The sequence below is a fragment of the Natator depressus genome, chromosome 2 (genome assembly GCF_965152275.1).
Source record: "Natator depressus isolate rNatDep1 chromosome 2, rNatDep2.hap1, whole genome shotgun sequence".
In the NCBI taxonomy this organism is placed as follows: Eukaryota; Metazoa; Chordata; order Testudines; family Cheloniidae; genus Natator; species Natator depressus.
In genome coordinates, this window is record NC_134235.1 from 86,827,300 (window position 1) to 86,845,686 (window position 18,387).

The window sequence follows — 18,387 nt, forward strand, 5'->3', positions numbered from 1 at the left end:
GTCCATTAAGAAATGGCGCTTGACTTAACTCTGTCCTTCCCTCATGCAAATAATAGGCCAGTTTCATGTTCCAGGAGTTTTTGACTAATGGAACAATATCAGGAAAACCTCATTCAGGAGTATCACATCCGAGATAGAGCTGATTATCCACAGCTTTAATGGAACCTAAAAACTACACATTGCATGTAAAATCTCTGCTTTGTTGAACACATTTCTTGTTTACTTTAGCTCTTTGGAGTATTGAGCATGTAAACCTATAATTAGGTGGCTTAAAGAAACCCTTCCAATCCACCTTTAAAGATTTTCCTGTTCTTGCCTGGAGGATAGGCAGGGCTAGCTGCAGAGGTGTAGCTTATAAAAACTCTTGTGCATATATTTCAGAGACAGTACCTTGTATTTTGCAGCTGAAGTGTGGTGTTATTAGGCTGTGACTTTGGAGTTGCAGTCTCTCACAGGCTACATAAGGCAAATGTAGAACTGCAGTAATAGATAATATGTCAGTACAGCTGGAACAACTTATCTAATGAAAAAATAAGTTTCCCTCCTTTTTAATGATATTTTGATCTGAGGCTAAAATGTAATAATTTCACACTCCTTTTAAGAAGATTCTTAACGTTTTCAGAAAGGGAGTGAGCAATTAAGTGACTCCACCCTTTGCATAGTCATTTATTAAAGCTGTACTTGTGTAGCAGATGATTTTTCATAACAGCAACTTTTATACTATTGATTACAGGAACATAGAAGTTGCCAGACAGTTGTTTTATTTTGCATTTCCTTGACTATTAAGTGGACAAATAGCACGTAAGATGGACATTGTCATACTGAGTAAGTATTTAAAATACCAAATGTTTAGGTGATTCATGAGATGAGTTCATATTGGACATAACTGTGAAATGCTGATTTAATAATTGCCCTACTTAACGCTGTAAAAAGAAAAATGGATCTTTTTTAGTTGTAGGCAGGTACCGTGTCTCTTTCAGTATTACCCTTTACCCCTTTTTTTTCTCCTTCTAGACTTTTTTTTTAAAATAAAGCAGGTGATAACTTTCTGCCACTTGCTTTCTCTTCTTTCTCCCAATAGCGGAAGGTTATGCTGCCTTCCAAGAGGACAGCTCTGGTGATGAAGCTGAAAGTCCTTCCAAGTTGAAGCGGTCCAAAGGAATTCATGTTTTCAAGAAACCCAGCTTTTCCAAAAAGAAAGAAAAGGATTTTAAAGTAAAAGAAAAACCCAAAGATGAAAAACATAAAGATGACAAACACAAGGAAGAAAAACATAAAGAGAAGAAGTCAAAAGACTTAACAGCAGCAGACGTTGTAAAACAGTGGAAGGAGAAGAAAAAAAAGAAAAAGCCAACTCCAGAGCCAGAGGTACCTCAGATGGATGTTCCAAGTCTTAGGCCGGTGTTTGGGATTCCTTTGGCTGATGCAGCAGACAGGACCATGATGTACGATGGCATTCGCCTGCCAGCAGTTTTCCGTGAATGTATAGATTACATAGAGAAGTATGGCATGAAATGCGAAGGCATCTACAGAGTTTCAGGTATACTGGGCGCATCTAAGTGCAGATTTTCAAGGCTTTACCTTTATTTGTCCAAAAAAATAACATGAATATAGTACTTTGCCTTTCTCTACACATCCACTCCACATGTATAGTTTTATTCATTTAATTTCATAAAAGACTGCAATTTCAGTGAAATTAACTATGTAATTGTAAGCCAAGCTATGGATTTGAAATTCCTGAAAGATAGCTTACGCGATGGTAGAGAAAAAAATTCTACGTTCTTAGCCTGTGGAGTAGGAGATGGTTAAGTTACAAAACCAGTCTCATGGTGTAAGGGAAGGGAAAGGTTTATCAGATGCACAGGTGTTCAGTATTGAACCTCTCCTTCTCCAACGTTTCCATAGCATGGTCACCCACTTGCTAAAGGTAGCAACAAAAAGGTATATGGTTTGGTCTTTTTGATGGGGTGGAAACTTGCCACATGTAGCATAACATGCTTTGGAGGCAAGCCATAGATGCTAAAACGTTTTGATCAGCGCTTGGGGTTATTTTGAGTGTATTACTCCTTTATTAGAAATAAGATACAATTCTAGCTAATGAGAATGGAAATTCGGTAGGGAGTTGAAGTAATAAATAGGTTACTCCTGACTTTGCTTTCCCCATCCACTTTCATTCTAATTTTCTTCCAAAAAGAACTTAAATATATACAAAACCTTTCTTTTTTTCTTTCAGTAAATCCACTAGTAATGTAGAACAGCAGTTGAGAATTTCAGCTTGGATTTGAAGAAACACACTGGTAGTAACACCAAGATAATTAGCAGCCTTAGTTGTAGAACATTGATCTACATACAAGTACCAATGATTTTAGTCATTATTTAAATATACAGCTATATTTGATTTGTGAAAGCCACCTGCAATATGAATCGTGCAAATATTCCAAGTACCTGAGCTGTAGAACAAAAAAGGACAGAAAATAAGAAAAAGCATTTAGAGCAAGTAAAATATGTATTATCTAAATCTATAAAACAGCACAGGGGAGTAATTTTGAAGGCTTTATTAAGATACCTGCATTCAATTGATGTGCATGGAATTTGTTGGGGATGCAAAGATAAGGCAATAGTCAAAACTGTTTCTCAGACCTTGTATTTCAGAGCATTCAAGTGATCACAATGTCCTGCAGAAATATAACATGGTGTGGGTTTTGTTCTGTGACCTATTTTTGAGCTCTCTCGGCAGTCCCTTGTGCAGCATCACCCTCCTCTCATGTGAAAGAGAGTTCAAGTTAAGCTTATTAGTTGAATCAGATTCCTCATTCCTTTACTATGCAGATGTATTAGTTTATGCAGTTGCATATGATTTCACCCTATACTGTATTTGAGGCTAGGGCATAACAGCAAAAACAGTTTCTCATAATTTGAGGTCTGGAAATTCTGTGCCTAGGATGATCTTCATTTTCCTTGGATAGCCTTTTCTTTATTCACAATATGCTGTCCAGTTCTGGGTCTTTTGGTGGGAAACACATTTAACCCACCACGCTTACCTTATAGCCATACCAAAATTCTCAGTTTTAGATTCCTCTGTACATTTCTGCAGGGTGAACTGAATTAAATAATCAATATTAATCATGATTTAAATCAGTACACAGGAGATCTTGTTTTGAATAATCGGTTTTAATTGTGGTTTGCATTTGTAATTTTTAATTATCTTCCTAAAGAAAGGTTGATTCTCATTGGCTAGTAACAATTAAAACATGTTAATTTACAAGTGAATGTAGCCTTAAATTTGGTGCTCATTTTTGCTAACCAGGAGGATACACTATATTATACACATTTATTTAAGCAGTTATATAACTTAATTTATATTTATTCAAATTCTTCCTTATTATATTTTGCTGTGGTTAAAAACAGCAAATGATGCATTTTTTTATTTACTAGATGATTAATTTTTTACTTATGATTTGTGTCAAGCTCTATAAGAATGGAAATTCATTCAGGGTTATTTTTTAACGTATTTGTCACACTCTATATGTATGAAAATTCAATTAAAAATTCACAAACAGCATTTTAATAAATAAAGCTACCTTAAATGTGATCAATACAGAAGCAAAAAAAAAGTTTATCAAAACATGTTTTGCATTTAAAACTAATTTACCAAACTAAGTATTGTCTGTAGTTCGTGAATTGAACTGATTGTTTCTGGTCACCATGTTCTTCTAGATTTTAGAACTAGTAGATCTTACCCTCTTAGTCCCAGGTTTTTATTCATAGATTGGAAAAGGAAAACCAGCTTCCCTGCTTTTTCAGTTCCCGATTGGTTCTTAACTTTGAACGAACGAGTCATTGAACGGAACTAGTTGAATAAACTGAAATGAAGAAAATATTTTCTTTGCTCCTGCAGAAGAGACTACTACTACTATCAAATGCTGGTTTAGTAAACTCTGGTTCCAGGTACTCAGCCAGTTCAGTGGTTTGACCTTCTGTAAAACTTGTCGGCAAACGTGCTGCTTAATATTATTTTTGTACTTAATTTAAATTATTTTAATAGATTTTAAAATGGTTAGGCCTTAATATAGATTGCTAATTTCAAATTTAATTTTAAATAGGTTTAGTTTAAAAAAATTAACCTGTATTTAATTTAAATGAAAAAAATCTGATTTAAGTAAAAAAACAAATTTTTAAAACAAAATCTATTTTTGTTTTGTTTTTTTAAATAAAATCAGGTGGGTTTTTTTTATTTAAAACAAAAATAATCAATTTTTATCCATCCGCATTTCTGCAGAAAACTGTATCAAAGCCCTCCCATAAACTGACACAGATTCTCCTGGTTTTGGGGATCAAAATGCTACTCAGATATTGGATAGTTTTTTCCAGTCATACAATAAATACACACTTTGACACAGTTAGTGCCCCGAACCGAGAGTTTTAAATATCACACCTCCGAGGAGGGATGACTGGTTGGAAATTGGCAAACAAGAGTTGTTTTTTTTAAAGGAGGTCTCTGGCTTTGTGGGGGGCTGTTGCTTAGAGATTATTCTGTAATATGAAAAGTTAATTGCAAGTATTTTTTAATAAAACTACTCATTTTAGGGATACATGCTGAATGCCAACTGAGAGTTTAAATACACAAGTGATCTTAAACTTTTCCCCTTATTTTAGGTGCTTTGGCTCCCACATTGATCTGACATTGCATCCATTTCTATGATCATGAAACCCTGGTAGAGCATGCAGGCAACTTACTTGGGGGTGGGGTTCAGGTAGGTGCCATTGCTTTACTATATAGTGTGGTTTAGCAGTGGGTCTTTTGGTATACACAAATATTTAAACGTTATAAAATCATACCAATATGGTAAAGCAGTGTCTCTTACGTGTTTAACCCCTCCACACACACGTGTGCTCATGCTGTCAGGCTGCCACTGTGCTTCAGCTACACAGCCTTTTCACATCAGAGCAGGAGCCAGTTTTTTGACTTCAGGAGACCTAAAACAAAACATATACACTATCTTATGTGCATGAATTTCCTTCTTAGTCTTGCTTTTAGAGGCACTGAGCACAAAACCGTACTGGTCTTGGTTTTATTTTGTAACATACAGGTCACCTTGAGAGGTTTTTCTGAATTAACTTCATTCTTGGTAGGGAGAGACAAAAAAAAAAAGAATCTAAAAAGGAAAAGTGTGTGTGTGTGTGTGTGTGTGTGTTAGTGTTAATAAGGAGGGGCAGACAGAAGAAAACCTGTAAATCTAAGGCTATGTCTACACTGCAAATTAACGTGTAAATAGTTGTAGCACAGGTAGGCATACCTGTGCCAGCTTTCATTTAGCTAGCATGGGTAACAGTAGCAATGAAGACATGGCAGAATGGTCCCTGGCATGGTCTAGCAATATGAGTATGTATCCAGTGTCCCTGGGGGCTTATACTAGGGCCTGTGCTGAAGCATGTGCCACCACATCTTCATTACTGTTGTTACCATCACTAATTAGATGAAATGGGTATGCTTACCTGTGCTACAATTCACATGTTAATTGGCAGTGTAGACATACCCTAAATGTAAAGATGGTTAATGTACTTGTTTTCAAGGTCTCTTTAATTTCAATCTAAATATTTTAAGGAATAAAATCAAAGGTGGATGAACTAAAAGCAGCCTATGATCGAGAAGAATCTCCCAACTTGGAGGAATATGAGCCGAATACCATAGCCAGCTTGCTGAAACAATATCTACGAGAACTGCCTGAAAACTTGCTTACCAAAGAGCTAATGCCCCGCTTCGAAGAGGCTTGCGGGAAGAGCACAGAGGGGGAAAAAGTTCAGGAGTGCCAACGCTTGCTAAAGGAGTTGCCAGAGTGTAACCATCTCTTAATTTCTTGGTTGATTGTGCACATGGACCATGTTATCGCAAAGGAACTAGAAACAAAAATGAACATCCAGAACATTTCTATAGTGCTCAGCCCTACTGTTCAGGTACATGCACAACCCAACAAGTATGTGAGCTGTATTGCAGTCCTAGCAAGAGATTCTTTAAAACGTCCTCCTCTTAGAATTGTACACACAAACTATAAATGTTATAGTGCAGTTGAATAATAGCTTCTCTTCATGTATTCTTCAGGACTTCATATTTTGGTTTTACTTATTCCTAATGTGGGCTGGTCTGAAATCCAGATGAACATATTTGGCCTTTAAATATAGTTAAATAATGTAAGCATTATAAACACTGCTGTATGACTAGTTTTACAAGTAAGCTAACAGTGTGCAGTGAGAGAGGAGGAGTGGAAACCTTTGACACCTATAGTTGCACACACACTTCATTAGAATTTGTTAAAGTTGGTGGTTTAATGATTTATCATTGAACAATATTGTATTATTGCTTATAATATCAGGCCAGTCAATCCAGTTCTGTAAACACAGATTTTCCTCCTGAAATAATTATTTGGGTATATTGGCTAAGTATCAATTAACATATTATCAGAAGAAATCAAATGGACCTAGTAAGAGTTTTGAGCAATAACTGGATTACAGCTTAATTTCTAATTATCCTTTATATATTTTAAATTAGTCACCGTTTGGAATTGGAGTTTTGCTGCATAACGCACTTTGTGATTGGGGTTTTTTAAAATCTATCTTCATGATTTTATAATCTCAGTAAGGCCCTCAATAAGGCAAGAGGGTTGGGTTTTACTCACTGATACTTTGTTGTGGCAGCTACGCTGTCCTGTCCTCCTCTCTAACAGAATAGGCATGAAATTAATGCAGCGTAACTCATGTCTTGTCATGTCTTGTTTGTTGCTTAAATAGATTTAGGCAATAACATAACATTGGTGTCAGAACTGTCACTTATTTCAACACAAGTAGTGAATTTCCATTTGATAGATCATATCAAAACAAATCTAGTCTCAAGGCAATGAACATAACGCAGCTCTCTCAAAAACATTTTGAGGCCAGCTTTTTTCCCCCTGTTTAAAGTATTTGAGACGTGTTAAAGGATATTTTAAATCTCTTGAAATATTGGGGAGAAATAGAGCAAATAGTTATTCAGTAGGCATAACTCAATGATTCCCTTATTTTTTTTTTAACATTTCACAATATGGTAGACATTACTTGCAGCCCTGTACAGAGTCTGTTAATGGATTATCCTTTAAAACTGTAAATGCTAGTTTAGCTGAAGTCTGTATCTGTAAGGAAGGGGGGGTATCATTCTGAGCATTTTATCAAACATGATGTTTGCATTCTAGGCTATGTGGCCTAGTAGAGTTATAAAATGTGTTCTCATTAACCCTTTAGTCTCAGAGTTAGGCCAGTCTACACTACAGACTGATATCGGTATAACTACTTTGCTCAGGGGTGTGAACAATCCAGAACCCTGAAAGACATAACCCTCCATGTAGACAGCATCTCCCATGGGAGAGCATCTCCCATTGACATAGCTACTGCCTCTCAGGGAGGTACATTAACTACACCTACGGGACAAGTTCTCCTGTTGGCGCAGGCGCATCTTCACTTAAGCGCTACAGAGGCGCAGCTACATTGGTGCGGCTGCGCCGATGCAGCGTTTTAAGGGTAGATCTGCCCTCAGTTTCCTGATGTTCCTGGCTTACTCCAGATTTTTAAGGTTCTGAGTTTTTCATACCCACTGATATCTAAAAACAATAGCAATTGAATGAGGTAATATAGTCTATTATAAAGGAGTCGCTAAGTCTGTTAAGCACAGATGTAATGACAAATGATCATTCTCATTTTGCAGTAAGCTAGAGAGAAAAATCAGCTTGGTGGATAAAAGGGGAAAAACATAACTGGTGCAGTACAGTTCTTGTAAGGTCTCTCTTGTCTGTCACTAGCACTGACTTCACATTTTTGTGTATGGAGAAGGGCCTAACAAGACACTAGCAAATTTCTGTGTCTACCATTTATAAAGCTAATTATTGCAAGCCAACAACTTTTAGCTTGGAAATAGAATGTGTCATGGTCACCAGAGGGTACAGTGATGAGAGACCACAAAGTGAATACAGCGTGGTCACGCTTCCTTCAGGCTCGCAGCAGATCATGAATTTCAGACATAATTTTATTTTAAACTAACCCTTGAATCTTCTAGAACTAGTATTGATTAGCTTGTCTGAACAGAGTTGTAACTATAGCCCAAAGATGGAAAAAAGCTTACATCCTTTGTCCGGTAAGATACAATGTAGGGCAAATGTACCATTGATAATAAAGGACATTGTGTTAAAAAATCACTTTCTGAAGCAGTATTTTCACTGTCATTTCTTCCCAGATCAGCAACCGTGTCCTGTATGTATTTTTTACACACGTCCAAGAGTTCTTTGGAAATGTGACTCTAAAGCAGGTGACAAAACCCCTTCGCTGGTCTAATATGGCAACGATGCCAGCACTGCCAGAAACACAGGAAAACATTAAAGAGGAAATCAGACGACAGGTTTGTCTTTACCTCAGTGTGTCTGGCCTGAAGATTATGTTCTTGTTCAGGCAGCTGAGACCTGATGGAAGTAGATCTCATAGACAGTAGTGATGACTTTTAAATTCCCATGTGCTGTAACAGTTTGCTGTAAACTCATTAATGTGGCTAAGTAGTTGGTATTTTGTTAATGTTACCATTGTATTTGGGGGAAGATATGTTGTACTTCTGTAGAGGCATATCGAAAAACCAAGTCTTGTACTAATCACCTTGTGAGCTATTCAAGGATTTTCTTGATGTATGGGGATAATGGGGACAACGTTTTGCAGGTAAGTGGTTTGTGTAATATCCCTTAATAGCATGCTCGAGGAGTTATTTAAATGTGTCTGAAGTTCATTACTAACAGGCCAACAAAATGTGGTAATAGGGGATGTGATACAGAGTTCCAAACTTGTGGAACTGGAAAGGTGACTTTTCTCAGGGTCTGCTTCTCTGGTGCATTAGGGTTGCTTTGTGCTGCCTCAGCAGTCTCCTAGCACTGGTTTGCCAGGCTACTGGAAGATTTCGCCTTGCCTGTGGAAATCCATGGGTGATGTAGAACTGCTGCAGCACCTCTTACACCACCTGGTTTTCTGTGCCTGAGCAGGAGCTGAGGCATCCCTATGTACTGGTGACTCCAACTGCTATAACATTGCCTAGGAGCTGCAGCAGTTGGTCTAAAATACAGTAGACTTCAGACTGCTCAGGATTGGGATGTTAGCGCTCAAAGGGCAACTTTCCAGTCCTTTTCCTAACATGTGCTGCACACTACACTTCTGAAATAGAAGATAAGGACCAGGATTTCTGGGAAAATAGATATTGGTTATAAGTGTCTTTTGGAATGGGTTCAGCTCTCTGGAATTCAGTTCAGGGCTGAAGAGCTAGCTAAACAGAGGTGCCTTCCATGAGTATGGGAGAAGAGGGACACTAATAATCCACTGAATCGAGGAAGGAGAATGGAAAAAGGAGCTAGAACTATTTGAATTTTCTTCTATACAAGCTGCAGTTCAATGTTAATGTAACTTCTAACATGTACTACCCATGCTAATGCTGGTGGTTTTCCCATATCATTCCTTAAGACCTCCAGAAAAGATCTTTTGTGATAGTAGTAAGTTTAGATAAGGGGAAGGAAAGGGTATCTTATTTTATAAGTCTTTTGAATGGACTTTCCTTTGTGTATAAAGATTTGTGCATTCTGATGTCTGTCTCTGCTTCCATGTGTCTTACATAATTTTCTGTGTTGGTGCATTCTTGGCATGCAGTCTTTATTATTGAAAATTAGCACTAAGGATAAACTTGAAATTGCAACTTTCCCTAACTTGATTCTGCTATTTATAATTAAAGGAACTGTAATTTGAGGTGGTGAGGGAAAGCAGCCCCATGTAGATAATTTATTATTTGTATTACTGTAGCACCTAGGAGCCCTAGTTAAGCACCAGGTGCTAAGGGCTGTACAAATCCAGACCAAAAAGATGGTTCCTCCCCCAAAGAGTTTACAGTCTATCTATAAGACAAGACACAACAGATGGATACAGATAGATGGGGGAATACAAGGACACAATGAGACAATGTGGTTAGCATGGTAGGTAGTGATCTCAGCACACTAGTAACCTAACTGTTGCCAAGTGTTTTGCAGGCATCTCAGAAAAGAAGAGTTTTAACCAAGGATTTGAAGGCTGGTAATGAAGAAATTTTGTGGATGTTGTCAGGGAGCTCCTCCCAAACAATAGGGGCGGTACAGACAAAAGCAAGAAGGTGCTTGTTTGAAAATTTAATAAGGAGGCAATGAAGAATGGTATCATTTGCTGACTGTAGGCAGGCATCAACATCTCAGTAGTGAATGAGAAACAATAGGTAGGATAGAGAGAGGCCGTAAAAGGTCTTGAAAGTGAAGACAAGTAGCATATGTTTGATGTGATGGGGAAGGGAGGAGCCAGGGGAGGGATACAAAGAGCGAATGTGACCTGGCCAAAGCAACAAGCTCAGAAAATGATCTTTGCAACAGCATTCTGAATGGATATGAGCAGGGAAAGATTGCATTTGTCAAAGCTAAAGGAAAGGATGTTGCAGTAATTGAGATGCAAGATGATGCGAGCCTGGATGAGAGTTTCAGTTGTGTGGATGAATAGGAAAGTCCATACCTTTATAGATATTACACAGAAACAATTGGAAGATTTAGATATAGACTGGAAATGGGGACCTATGTAGAGTTGTGAGTCAAGTATGATGGCCAGGTTGTGGGTCAGTGACAAACAGGATGGTAGCATTGTCCACTAAGAAAGAAGGTAGGGAGAGGGATTGGAGGGCGGGGAAATTAAGAATAATGTTTTCTAGCCTTGTGGAGCTTGAGCTGAGAGCTTGAGATCCCCAAGGAAATGTCGAAATGACAGGGCAAGATTTTAGTTTGTACAGAAGATGAAAGGTGTGGAGTAGAGAGGAAGATCTGAGAGTCATGTGCAGAGAGATAGTAGTTGAATTTGTGCTTGTGGAGGAGATTACTCAGAAATAAGGTGGAAAAGGAGAAGAGAATGGGACCAAGGACAGAGCCCTGTGGAATCCCCATAGAAAGTTGGAGGGTGGATGAGGAGGATCCTTTGAAGGACACACTGAAGGAGCAATTAGAGAGATGGGAGAACCACAAGAAGACAATCTTGGAAGCCAAGGTGGAGGACAAGATTTCAAGAAGAGGAGCGTGGTCAACAGTGTCAAAGGTCGCTGACAGGTGAAGGAAGGTACGGATGGAGTACTAGTTCTGACCTTTGGCAAGAATGATTTTGGAATGCAAGAAGAGGAATCCAGATTGGAGAGGGTCCAGAATGGAATTGGAGGAGAAGAACTCCAAACAGAGAATGAAAACAGCATGTTCAGTGAACTTAAAGATGAAAGGAAGACGGGGCTGTAGTTGGAGAGGCAGCTAGGGTGAAGGGTCAGGTTTTAAGATTTGAAAGATTAAAGCATGATCATATTGTGAGAGGAAAGAGCCAGAGGGGGAAGAGGGATTAAGGAGAAGAGTAAGGGAAGGGGTCAGAGTGTGTGAAAGGGAGATCAGGAAATGTAATAGGGTCACTGGGAAGTGGAAGGTTTAGAGGAGAAGTGCAAACAAGAAACTTCTGCACCTGTGACAAGAGAGGCAGAGGAGGAGGGGGTTGTAGGGGAGGGGGAAAGGTCTTGTCTTTTTGTCAGTTTTCTCTTGGAAGTATCTGGCCAGATCCTGTGTGGAGAGGAAAGTGGAGGGTTTAAAGAGCAAGTCAAAGTTGATGAAAAGGCAGCTGGGATTGAGGACATGGAATTAATTAAATTGGAGAAGTAGAGTGGTTTAGCTAGGAAGATGACAGAACTGAAAGAGGAGCGAATGAATCTGTAATAGAAAAAATTGGCCGAGTCATGGGATTTGTGCCAGAGACACTCCACAGCATGAGAGCAGGATTGGAGGAAGAGACTGGTTGGGGTGGCCCAAAGGTGGGGATTGGCAGGGCAAACCTTGTGATGGGAGATGGGCAGAAGAGTCAACAGTGGAGGAGAGAATCAGTGGAACAATCATATCCGTGGAAGAAAGGCTAAATCTAACATCCGACAAGGAAGGAGTAGGGTGATGTCTGTTTAGCCATGAGTGCTTTACACAACCAAAAAGAAGGTTGTTATGAGAGCAATGGAAATTAAGCTTTTTTCCCCTCTAGAAGGAAACCAGTGAGTTCCCTACTTGCAATCCAGGTTCTTGTGTCTACAAGAGATTGTGGTATTTTTCAGTTTCCCCTTCTGTAAAATGGGGATAATGTATTGACCTCTTTTTGTAAAGCACTTTGAGGCCTACTGATGAAATGCACTGTATAAGAGCTTCGTAGTGGTGGTGGTATTGTGTATTATTAGAATGTAGTTGTATAGCACCGAGTGGTGAATATGATGCTTTTGGTGTTATTCTAGGAGTTCCTTTTGAACTGTTTACATCGAGACTTGCAGGCGGGGATAAAAGACTTATCCAAAGAAGAGAGATTATGGGAGGTACAAAGAATTTTAACAGCCCTCAAACGGAAACTAAGAGAAGCTAAAAGACAGGTGGGTCATTTTATCTGTTCATTGCCAAACCTTTCAAATTCATCGATTGTAATTGCTGTGAGCATATTTTTGACCCTGTTCAAAGTAGTCTTGAAATTTCCTGTTATAATAGCTTCAGTGACATGCACTGGTTTTGTTTTGTTTTTTTTTTTAACATGAAACTAACTCATCTTCAGGACCTCTCATTGCAATGTGCTCGAGGTGTTCTAAGAGAGGGTTAAGATGTGTTTGATCCGCATTTAGAAAGGGTAAATGTTGTGATGGGATTTTGGTTTGATTTTCTTGCTGCATATCCTGTCTGTTTGATCTTGTTCTTAGCTTGTAAGTACTAAAAAAAGGCAAATGGAGGATTTCCTAAACATTGAAGTTGCTGTTTAATGCAAGCAACTGGCAGGACTGAGTAGATAACTAAAAGGTTTGCTATATTCAGGGTTCCAAAAGGATGAGAGTTTCTTAAATGTGAGAACAGAAATGGATTTTTAGAGGAATAGGTGAGCAGTTAATTACTTTGCTAATGTCAACATACCACATAAGTGCCTGAGTCCTACTGGTCCATTTGTTTCAAAAGGACGTCCTTTTAAAATTGCAGTTCTAAATGCTCACAGCCGTTCAGTAGGAAAGGGCTTGAATTTTCCCATTTCACTGAATTTGTTTTTACCCGGTGCTTTGTTGTTGTTGAGTTGTGCTTTCAGTCCAGTTTTTGATTTTCAGTCTTTGGTTACATTGACCTTGAGCCTTAGGAATCTGTTCATCAAACACATCACTCTGGTGCACATAAAGCAATATGTCCTGAGCAGCCAATACATACAACTCCAATTGATTATCTACCCTGGAACATCCACAGTCTGCTCTATACATACTGCTTCCCCGGAACAAGTAAATCCAAAAGCTGTCCTTATTTAACTACCATGTGTCCCAGAAAGGAGGACTAGTGATGAATGACTTCTGGATACTGTTTTAAAAAACTTGAAATAAAAACAGAAACCTTCTCTGGGGATGACTCTAACAATAAATGCTAGCTTTGGACAGATACGTGAACAGGATTGTATTATATAATGTGGTGATGTGGCCGGGTAGCCTTTTAATCCAAACTTCTGTCACTGCAGGAGTGTGAAACAAAGATTGCTCAAGAAATTGCCAGTCTTTCGAAGGAGGATGTGTCCAAAGAGGAAATGAATGAAAATGAAGAAGTTATTAATATCCTACTCGCTCAGGTGGGTGGTGTGTTTAATCCCATTTTCCTTCTATTCTTCTTACCCTTCTGTTAATATACCAGCTTTTGGAAAACGAACCAATGACTAAAGAGAAGCAAATACATTTCAGGTTTATTAAAGAAACCTTTGCTTGTTAGTAAAGTTAGTCAATTAAAGAAGGCTGTAATGTTCTCTTATTCTCTGTGTTTGCACCATGGAAAGCCCTGATATATTGTCTGAGCGGTAGGTCGGAAAGTTCAAGAATGGGGAAGGAATAGGTGGCTGATTGCTGGAATGATCCTGAGGCCAGAGTAGGCACACACTGTAACAGGTGCTGAAAAATACTGTACACCTGAAGGGTTCATATTTCTATTTCATATTTAAACATTTTTATATCTAGTACCACAACTTTTCTTTAATATAATCTAGTTAACACTTTTACCTGTTTCACTGTTAACCAAAGAGAGGAGAAATTATCGTATTACGAGGTGTTCCACAGTCTGATCGGTGTCTCATTTTGGCATCACCTCTAGGTGGAGCTTGGGTTGTGGGAAGAATTTTCAGAGCACTACCACTATTTTCTCCCAGTCTGTTCCCGAACTGGATGAAGATAAAGACCCATTTTTTTTTTTTTTTTTTTTTTTTTTTCGTTTTAATTGTGTCTGTGAAAGTTATGAAGAGTTGAGTGCTGAGGTGAGGCTGGACATATAAGGCTGGCTTTGAAAGTTTTGAACGGAAAGTGTAATGTACATTACAATAGAAATGTACTGATTAACTGAGCACTTCACATTGATGCATCACAGTTATATTTAATTTAAATGCTATAGAAAAGCTTTGAATCCTCCTGACTTACCTGGAGCCAGAGGAGTCATCCTCCCCTGAAAACGCTTCAACTCCAGCACAAATGCTTGCAGTCTACTTGAAATTCAGAGTTTAAAACCTACTTTCTCACCCAGAGTGAGAGTCACAAAAGTACTTAGGTGTCAAAACCTCACACTTGGGTGTCTAGGCACCTAAATCCCAGTTTTAGGTTCCACAAAACTCCTGCTAAACCCTGGAGGCACCTAAACTCACTCGGTGTCTGCATTTTCAGAGTATAAATTCCCTCTGTGCCTAGGTTTCTGCCTCCGAGTGTGCGCACTGCTGCCTCCCTCTAGGTGTTGGGATACCTACCTTCTGCCTAAGCCCCAGTGTGATGCACAAACCAGGGAAAGGTAGGCGTTCTCCTGCCAATCTTGTGTGTGGAGCCTGACCTGGTACGTGTGCTCACAGGCCACCTATTTCATCAGTCAAAAAATGGCTAGAGGCAGCAGCACCGACTTTATAACTTTTATCCTGGTGGTTGGAGCACTCACCTGGAATGTGGGAGATACACAGTCAGTTCCCCCACCTGAGGGGGGGGAAAGGATTTGAACAGGAGTCTCCCACCTCTGTGTGCTCTGAGCTATGGGATATTTTGATCTGGGGTTCCCTCAGTCTCTCCTGTTGAAGCTGTTCCACTGTGGATTAATAACTAGGTACTGGAGCAGGGACCTGGGTGTCTCAATACCCAGATGGATGCCCTAACCACCAGGCTATGGAATCCTCCTTACTCTCTGGCCCAGTGACTCTTTAGTTATTTATCCACAGGAGCTCTTAAAGGAGCCCCACAACAGAATATTCACTAGCTCAGAGATTAAAGCATGCTGAGAGGTGGGAGACCGCTGTCAAATCCTTTCTCCCTCTGTGCCAGAGAGGGGAATTGTACCTGGGTCTCTCACATCCCAATTGCCTCTGGGCTACACGGTATAAGGTGGGTGCCACCACCTTCTCCTCTTCTGGCCATTTTGTGTGTGTTTAGACTGGTGCCTAATTCATTTTCCCAAGAAATGTCTTAGGCGCGCAAGCCCCCTGACTCCAGGAGAAGGGTTCCCATTTGAGAGAGAGGTGCCTAGCTCCTTGAGAGCGGCGAGAGTTAGGACCTACTGTCATCTGCATCTCCCATTGGCTAACTTAGGCGGTTCCCTGCCTGGCATGCTGGCTTTTGTGAATTGCAGCCTAAGTCTCCTATATCTCCCTGTTCGTCGTATAGGGAATCTATGGTCTAACTCAGGCTTTGTGAATCACAATGTTGTGGTGTTCCTGTAATTTTGTAAGGTGGCTAAGTGTTAGGTATTGCAACACTGATCATCCCAGTGCCTAAGTCCCTTTGTGAATATGGGCCCCAGTGTCTGATGTACACTATGCTCATGATGAAAGGGGATGAGCTACTCACAACTCTCATTGGCTTCAGCCCGTCAGGTCAGACTTCCAGTTGTTAGTTTTCTCTCTCTTCCTCTCGAATGCCTGAATGAGAGGCAAGACTGAAACACTTACTGTTCAAGTAACTCCTACCGTTGTTCTCCTTCACTTCTCTTGTTCATGCCTCACACTCTATAGTTCCTCTTTCCAAATATAATTGGAAGCTTTTCAGTAACATTTTCCTACAGATCTCATTCTTGCCTGCTTTTTTACTGTGTTATCGGCAACAAGGTAACTAAAAACTTGTCACTTAAGGAGGCTCATTAGGTTTGATATAATACGTTAATCTTGTCTTATTGGATAGGTTGCTTGCTAGATAGCAAAATAAGTTCTGTGGGCTGCTTAAACCCTTTAGATGTGTTATTTTTTAAAAGTGTAATTTAAAAAAAAAAAGGTAAGTGGAGGTGTTTCCTTCCTCGGTTCTGCATTCTTTGCTCCTAGCCTCTTTGGAATTGACACAGGAGTGTAGGTTTAAAGTTTGTTTTATCCATTGGTTTTAAGTAAGCAGGCTAGAGTAAAGGACTCAGAATTTCCAGATCTTTCAAACAAGAAACACCTTTTCTTAATACTGGGAGGCTGGCACAAGTGAAAGGAGACAAAGGCCTTGGCTCATATATGAGGCCTGGCAGGAATGAGATTAGTGTGTGGGGTGTTTGTTATGTGGAGAGAGTAGCGAGGGAGGTACTCAGCGTTTTTGTCGTCTTTGTCCCAGGACACTGTTTTGCCACCCACCTCATCTGTTCTTCCCCATCCATCATGACACTCTTCTGCCATAATTCTTGCCACCCACTTTCTATCTTTCAAGGTGAGTTTAGGATTTGTCTGCTTCTGTACTTGGCCCCAGTGTTTCCCCTTTGATTTGAGTTTTGGCACCTAATGGAGTCTGGGGAGCAGGAAATCCCAGCCTCACACCGTCTGGCTTGTGCTGGAATTTGGTGAGCCATAGCGCACAACAGTTCAGTAAGAAGATCTCCAAGCAGACGTAACTTGATCCCAGATTAATCTTGGCTGTGAGAGCTGCTGGACCAGAGGAGTAGAAAGGTTGGCCAGCCTGTCCGCATACATCCACACTAGGACAAAACCGTGCTTTCAGCATAATTACCTGAAGTGTTTCCAGAAAACAAAGTTGTCTGGTCACTTCTGAGGATGCAGCATTAGAAAGAAGAAACACTGTAGTGTATTTTTTGTAGATCATGAATCCAAGACCTCATGAGGTGAATTAATTGATCATTGCAGGAGAATGAGATCTTGACAGAACAGGAAGAGCTACTGGCCATGGAACAGTTTCTGCGCAGACAGATTGCCACTGAGAAGGAGGAGATCGAACGCCTTCGAGCAGAAATAGCGGAAATTCAAAGGTAAGAAAAAGCCTGCTGACATCGGACCCTCAGCCAGGCTAGAACTCTTACAAGAATTTCTGCTGTGATTGTATACCTCTTATACAGGGTTGGATTTTGAAAAACAGAAGTGTGCAGTTCAAAATGCTAATAGAAAGGACAGGAACCTGATGAACATTACAGATTGCCTTGTTGCAGCTTTTGGGATATTTTCTTCTAGATCATAGTAACTTGTGAAGACCTTAAGCATAAAAAAATCCCATTGTCTTAATGGACAAACTGCTTTTTTTCTTAAAAGCAAATTCTACTCTTGGTGAAGTAAAGAAAGAAAGAAAACGCTTTAGTTTTATAAATTGCTGCAGACTCTCAAATGGATAGGCAGGTGAAAATAGCTACTTTCTCACCTCCTGCATTTCCAGCAAACTTACATGCGAACAGGGCTTAAATTTAAGATCTCTTTTACTCTTTCAGTCGTCAGCAGCATGGTAGAAGTGAAACTGAAGAATATTCTTCTGAGAGTGAGAGCGAGAGCGAGGATGAGGAGGAGCTACAGATTATCTTGGAAGATTTGCAAAGGCAGAATGAGGAACTAGAGGTGAGACAAGTGCATTTTACCAAAATAACCTTTGCTTTTCGTGCTGGCTTTCTTGGGGAGTGGGCTCCTAACCAGGTTGAAGAATTTCTCTGAGGTGCAGTTTGGCAAGTGTTGCTCATTCTGTTCTCCGTGTAAGAGCGAGAGAACAGAGGATTACTTCAGTCTCTCTCTGGAATATATTTAATTCTCAGGAACCAATCCTGTTCTTTTTAAAAGCTAACTTCATTCCCCAGGGCTCCTGCACCATGTGCAGTCATTTCTCCATGTGTAAAGTGGGTGTAAATTGCTACCAAATATGATTTAGTAGAGTCTCACCACCACTTTGCACAGGTGTAAATGACTGCACATGAGGCAGGGCCTGGAGAATGGATTTCTCAGATTTTTTCCCACACAGCCCTTTCCATTTCTTTCATGCATCTGTCTGTTTTTTCCTCCCTACAAACATTTGAGACTTTCTCTTCACCTCCCCTCCCCTTTCTCTTCACCTATGCA

The 18,387-nt window shown here is 39.7% G+C and overlaps 1 protein-coding gene across 4 annotated transcripts in view; it reads left to right on the forward strand.

Annotated features, from left to right (window-relative positions):
- Nucleotides 1-18,387, forward strand: part of RALBP1 (ralA binding protein 1) — a 64,942-nt gene that overhangs the window by 41,331 nt on the left and 5,224 nt on the right. For all 4 annotated transcript variants that reach the window (XM_074944640.1, XM_074944639.1, XM_074944642.1 and 1 more), the window contains 7 exons: nt 1,082-1,540; nt 5,606-5,955; nt 8,258-8,419; nt 12,359-12,490; nt 13,597-13,704; nt 17,200-17,321; nt 17,772-17,895. In XM_074944640.1, coding sequence (XP_074800741.1) covers nt 1,082-1,540; nt 5,606-5,955; nt 8,258-8,419; nt 12,359-12,490; nt 13,597-13,704; nt 17,200-17,321; nt 17,772-17,895 — 1,457 coding nt within the window. The remainder of the gene's footprint in view (nt 1-1,081; nt 1,541-5,605; nt 5,956-8,257; nt 8,420-12,358; nt 12,491-13,596; nt 13,705-17,199; nt 17,322-17,771; nt 17,896-18,387) is intronic.